Source organism: Ixodes scapularis, unplaced genomic scaffold (genome assembly GCF_016920785.2).
Source record: "Ixodes scapularis isolate PalLabHiFi unplaced genomic scaffold, ASM1692078v2 PGA_scaffold6__148_contigs__length_123643588, whole genome shotgun sequence".
NCBI lineage: Eukaryota > Metazoa > Arthropoda > Arachnida > Ixodida > Ixodidae > Ixodes > Ixodes scapularis.
The window spans coordinates 15,401,125-15,406,405 of NW_024609881.1; the positions used below are offsets into that span (position 1 = coordinate 15,401,125).

A 5,281-nucleotide genomic window follows, 5' to 3' on the forward strand; every position below is an offset into this window, starting at 1 on the left:
GCTTGTACCATTGCAAACTGTTACGAGTAATGAAAATCATGTATGCAGAACATATCCCAAGAACTAGGCAGATGATGCATAATACCACTGTGTCACCATGAGATTCAATAAATAAATACTCATCTTTCTTCAAACAACTATTCCGCAGGGCAACGACACTGGTGCCACCAGTCGGGTACGAGTACCTTCTAGTAGTCCTGAGAATCAGGACAACGGTGCTGTGGAGCCTGCCACAACAGGTCAAGGTGCTCGTAAGTACTTCCGGAAATCAGCGTGCATATAGAGGTTACAAGTCTGTAATTTCTAATTGTAGCAGCGACAAACACCCTTGCTGTGGTAGCAGCTGCACCACCAGTAGCTGCACCACCAGCAGCTGTACCACCAGCGACAGCCATTGCCATGGAGGAGGCAGTTACACCACCAGTAGCTGCACTACCAGCAGCTGCACCACCAGCGACAGCCATTGCTGTGGAGGACGCGGTTCCACTAAGTCCGCTAAGCCCTGGAGCCACCAGCATCTCATCGGGATCCGATCTGACATACTCCCCAACTCGTGACGAAGATTTTGAGAGGTAAGCTGTTCTTGTTTACATTCCGTTTCGTTTCTAAATATTTTCTTGACTCTGCTGCAGCGATCAATACACACCAGGCCCACCAGAGGGGGAGCGACCGTTCCTCGTGTTTGAGAGCTGCCTGAGGGAGCTGTTCAGCACCTGCCAGGAGTGTTCAAGGCCCTGCAACACCACAATCACCCCCCTGGGCACACTGATCAAGGTGAAAAGCATCTGCCCCCTGAATCACGAGCGGATATGGGACAGTCAGCCTCTCATGAACGGGAGGGCAGCTGGAAACATCCTGCTGTCCAGCCACCTGCTGTTCTCTGGATCAAATGTCACAAGCACCTTGACGATGCTGCGCCACATGAACGTGGAGGTCTTCAGCGATCAGACCTTCTACACGTATCAGAAGAGCCTCCTGTTCCCTGCAATCGACGAAGTGAGCAATATTTCAAAGGGTCTTAGTTGCTTTCTGTTTTTTTTTTCTTAGTGGTGCTTAAATAGGTAGATCTGAAGGCAGAGAAGGGTGAAATCTTAGTTGAAAAATGACTAATGCACTTTAGTTTTGTAGACAAATGCTGCAACATAGCCAGGGTTGACTACTAAATATTTATTTACTTGTGTATTTAGGAGGTACTGAAATCACAAATAAGCAAGTTTTATTTTATTGTGCACACATAACCGTAACTTTGTAAGGTTCACCTGGTTTGAACAGCAACAATCATTTACATTAACAGGTCTACCTGCAAGAACAACAGGATCTGGTCAGACAGCTGGAGGACCAGGATGTTGACATCACCAGCGATGGCAGATTCGACTCTCCTGGGTTCTCTGCCAAGTTCCTGACCTACACTGCACATGTTCAGCAGATCAACAAGATCCTCCACTCCATCCAAGTCCAGCTAGGAGAGGTAAGAAACCTGATCTGAGCGAAAATATAAACACTGCTTTGCTGGTCGCATAACTCGATTAAAATATGCCACACCTCTGCTTGTAGTCGGAGCGAGCCATGGCAAGTGTCAACATGGAGAAGGAGGGCCTCATCAAGCTGCTGGAATTCTTCAAGGAGAAACGTACGTGCACTCAGTCAAGGCTCAGCAGCTACGCAGCAAATTCAGCAACCTGAGCTCACATTTAGTTTTATTATTGCAACTTTCTGGAATTATATGGTGCAGGTATCCATGTAAAATCCTTGGGCACTGACCGCCACCCTGCCATACGAAAACACATGGAGGTGCACGAACCTGGGACCGCCCACTACTTCGACATTTGGCACATCTCCAAAAGTAAGCAATTTTGACAAGTATTGCATTTAACCTACATTTTCAGGGAAATATGCTGCAGGTTGATCTGAGTTATCTCGTCAAATCTTAGGTGTGAAGAAAAAGCTGAACGCAGCACGAAAACGAGCTGGATGTCAACCGCTAGAAGAGTGGACGCAGGCGACCACCAACCACATGTACTGGTCTGCCATGGCTGCGGGAGGCAACAGGGAGCTGCTCGTCGAGATCTGGCTGAGCATGCAGAACCACGTCATCGACAAGCACACTGGTCACGGGGGCAGCTACACGCGGTGTGTGCACAACGAAATTCTCGAAGCCACAAAAATGTGGATGGATCCCAGTAAGTTATTGCCTTCATAGCCTAGTTTGCTTTTCCTAAACCACATTCTTTCTTCAGACTCCCCGGCCTACAGTCACTACAAGCAGATCACTGGGAACAAGCGCCTCCTGAAGGACCTGGCCCAGATGTCCCCCCACGGCCAGACATTCGCCCTGGAATCCTTCCACAGCGTCCTCATTGACTTCGCTCCCAAGTCCCGGGCATTCACTCCAGAAGGCATGCGTGCAAGGTAATATTATGATTAGGCTGCATTAATGTTTAATCAGTTTGCATATAATTGTTTATCACCTGAACCTACTACGACCTGACTTAGTCCTTTTCCCCAACGACTAGATATTGGTCTCTCAAAGTACAAGAGAAACGGTCGAATGACAATTATTATTGCAAACATCATCCCTAATAAAACATCATTTCACTGCAGGACTCGAGTGGCAATCTTGCATTTCAATGAGAACGCTGATCGCTGCCAAGCTGAGACGCAAGAAGGCAAGCCACGCTGGGCGGTGAAAACAACCAAAGCACGCAAGGGCCACCACACAGCTTGTCCCGTCAAGACAGAACCCACCTACAGTAAGTGTGGCATTCATTTTATGGTCGTTGACTTGCTCGGTCATTTGATAAAGTGAAAAAAAGGACCTTCAATTCCAGGCTACGTTCACAAGCTCGTAGAGGAGGTGATCGCAATCAATAGTCGATGGCGGTGTCTTGCTACTGCGGCGAAGGCCAGCACAAACATCTTTCCGGCGCCCATGACTGCGGCCTTTGCCAGGCCTTCAAAGGAGGAGTTAGTGGAAGCACGGAGGTCCCGCTTCGGCCGTACTCTGCAGTAAGGGCACTCTCTAAACTCATGTTTCATTTCCGCAGCCTGAGCGAATTATACCTGCCAGTTAAAATGAGCGTCCTAGTACATCAATGACTCTACTTTCACAGGACTCCCTGAACATCGCCATGCCCTCCATGCAGCCTGCCATCTCATCCTCAAAGCCAGTGGTAAGTGTGGCTGCAACGAAGCGATAACCGGTTTATAAATACGCAACCTTTTCTCTACAGAAATGCCCCGGACAGTACAAAGTCCACTCATTCGTCCCGCAGTCTCGTCATAAAAGCCAGCAGTAAGTGTGGCCGCTGCACGATGCTAGCAGTTCTGTAACTACCCAACCTTTTCTCTACAGAAATGCCCCAGGCAGTACAAAGTCCACTCAATCGTCCCGCAGTCTCGTCATAAAAGCCAGCAGTAAGTGTGGTCGCTGCACGATGCTAGCAGTTTTGTAACTACCCAACCTTTTCTCTACAGAAATGCCCCAGACAGTACAAAGTCCACTCAATCGTCCCGCAGTCTCGTCATAAAAGCCAGCAGTAAGTGTGGCCGCTGCCACGATGCTAGCAGTTTTGTAACTACGCAACCTTTTCTCTACAGAAATGCCCCAGGCAGTACAAAGTCCACTCATTCGTCCCGCAGTCTCGTCATAAAAGCCACCAGTAAGTGTGGCCGCTGCCACAATGCTAGCAGTTCTGTAACTACGCAACCTTTTCTCTACAGAAATGCCCCAGGCAGTACAAAGTCCACTCATTCGTCCCGCAGTCTCGTCATAAAAGCCAGCAGTAAGTGTGGCCGCTGTACGATGCTAGCAGTTGTGTAACTACGCAACCTTTTCTCTACAGAAATGCCCCAGGCAGTACAAAGTCCATTCATTCGTCCCGCAGTCTCGTCATAAAAGCCAGCAGTAAGTGTGGCCGCTGCCACAATGCGAGCAGTTCTGTAACTACGCAACCTTTTTTCTACAGAAATGCCCCGGGCAGTACAAAGTCCACTCATTCGCCCCGCAGTCTCGTCATAAAATCCAGCAGTAAGTGTGGCCGCTGCACAATGCTAGCAGTTCTGTAACTACGCAACCTTTTCTCTACAGAAATGCCCCAGGCAGTACAAAGTCCACTCATTCGTCCCGCAGTCTCGTCATAAAAGCCAGCAGTAAGTGTGGCCGCTGCCACAATGCTAGCAGTTCTGTAACTACGCAACCTTTTCTCTACAGAAATGCCCCAGGCAGTACAAAGTCCACTCATTCGTTCCGCAGTCTCGTCATAAAAGCCAGCAGTAAGTGTGGCCGCTGCCACAATGCTAGCAGTTCTGTAACTACGCAACCTTTTCTCTACAGAAGTGCCCCAGGCAGTACAAAGTCCACTCATTCGTCCCGCAGTCTCCTCATAAAAGCCAGCAGTAAGTGTGGCCGCTGCACGATGCTACCAGTTCTGTAACTACGCAACCTTTTTTCTACAGAAATGCCCCAGGCAGTACAAAGTCCACTCAATCGTCCCGCAGTCTCGTCATAAAAGCCAGCAGTAAGAGTGGCCGCTGCACGATGCTAGCAGTTCTGTAACTACGCAACCTTTTCTCTACAGAAATGCCCCGGGCAGTACAAAGTCCACTCATTCGTCCCGCAGTCTCGTCATAAAAGCCAGCATTAAGTGTGGCCACTGCACGATGCTAGCAGTTCTGTAACTACACAACCTTTTCTCTACAGAAATGCCCCAGGCAGTACAATGTCCACTCATTCGTCCCGCAGTCTCGTCATAAAAGCCAGCAGTAAGTGTGGCCGCTGCCACAATGCTAGCAGTTCTGTAACTACGCAACCTTTTCTCTACAGAAATGCCCCAGGCAGTACAAAGTCCACTCATTCGTCCCGCAGTCTCCTCATAAAAGCCAGCAGTAAGTGTGGCCGCTGCACGATGCTACCAGTTCTGTGACTACGCAACCTTTTCTCTACAGAAATGCCCCAGGCAGTACAAAGTCCACTCAATCGTCCCGCAGTCTCGTCATAAAAGCCAGCAGTAAGTGTGGCCGCTGCACGATGCTAGCAGTTCTGTAACTACGCAACCTTTTCTCTACAGAAATGCCCCAGGCAGGACAAAGTCCACTCATTCGTCCCGCAGTCTCGTCATAAAAGCCAGCAGTAAGTGTGGCCGCTGCACGATGCTAGCAGTCCTGTAACTACGCAACCTTTTCTCTACAGAAATGCCCCAGGCAGTACAAAGTCCACTCAATCGTCCCGCAGTCTCGTCATGAAAGCCAGCAGTAAGTGTGGCCGCTGCACGATGCTAGCAGT

General features: G+C 49.3%; 1 protein-coding gene across 1 annotated transcript; it reads left to right on the forward strand.

Moving 5' to 3' along the window:
- Positions 1-681: 681 nt before the first annotated feature.
- LOC115320444 lies at positions 682-3,010 on the forward strand (the record flags this gene model as incomplete). The annotated part of the gene is made up of 8 exons (XM_029980562.2): positions 682-996; positions 1,295-1,468; positions 1,555-1,630; positions 1,733-1,843; positions 1,932-2,180; positions 2,238-2,409; positions 2,602-2,750; positions 2,829-3,010. Coding segments are annotated over 8 exons (1,428 nt in total), but the record flags the coding sequence as incomplete, so codon positions are not given.
- Between the last annotated feature and the right edge of the window lie 2,271 nt (positions 3,011-5,281).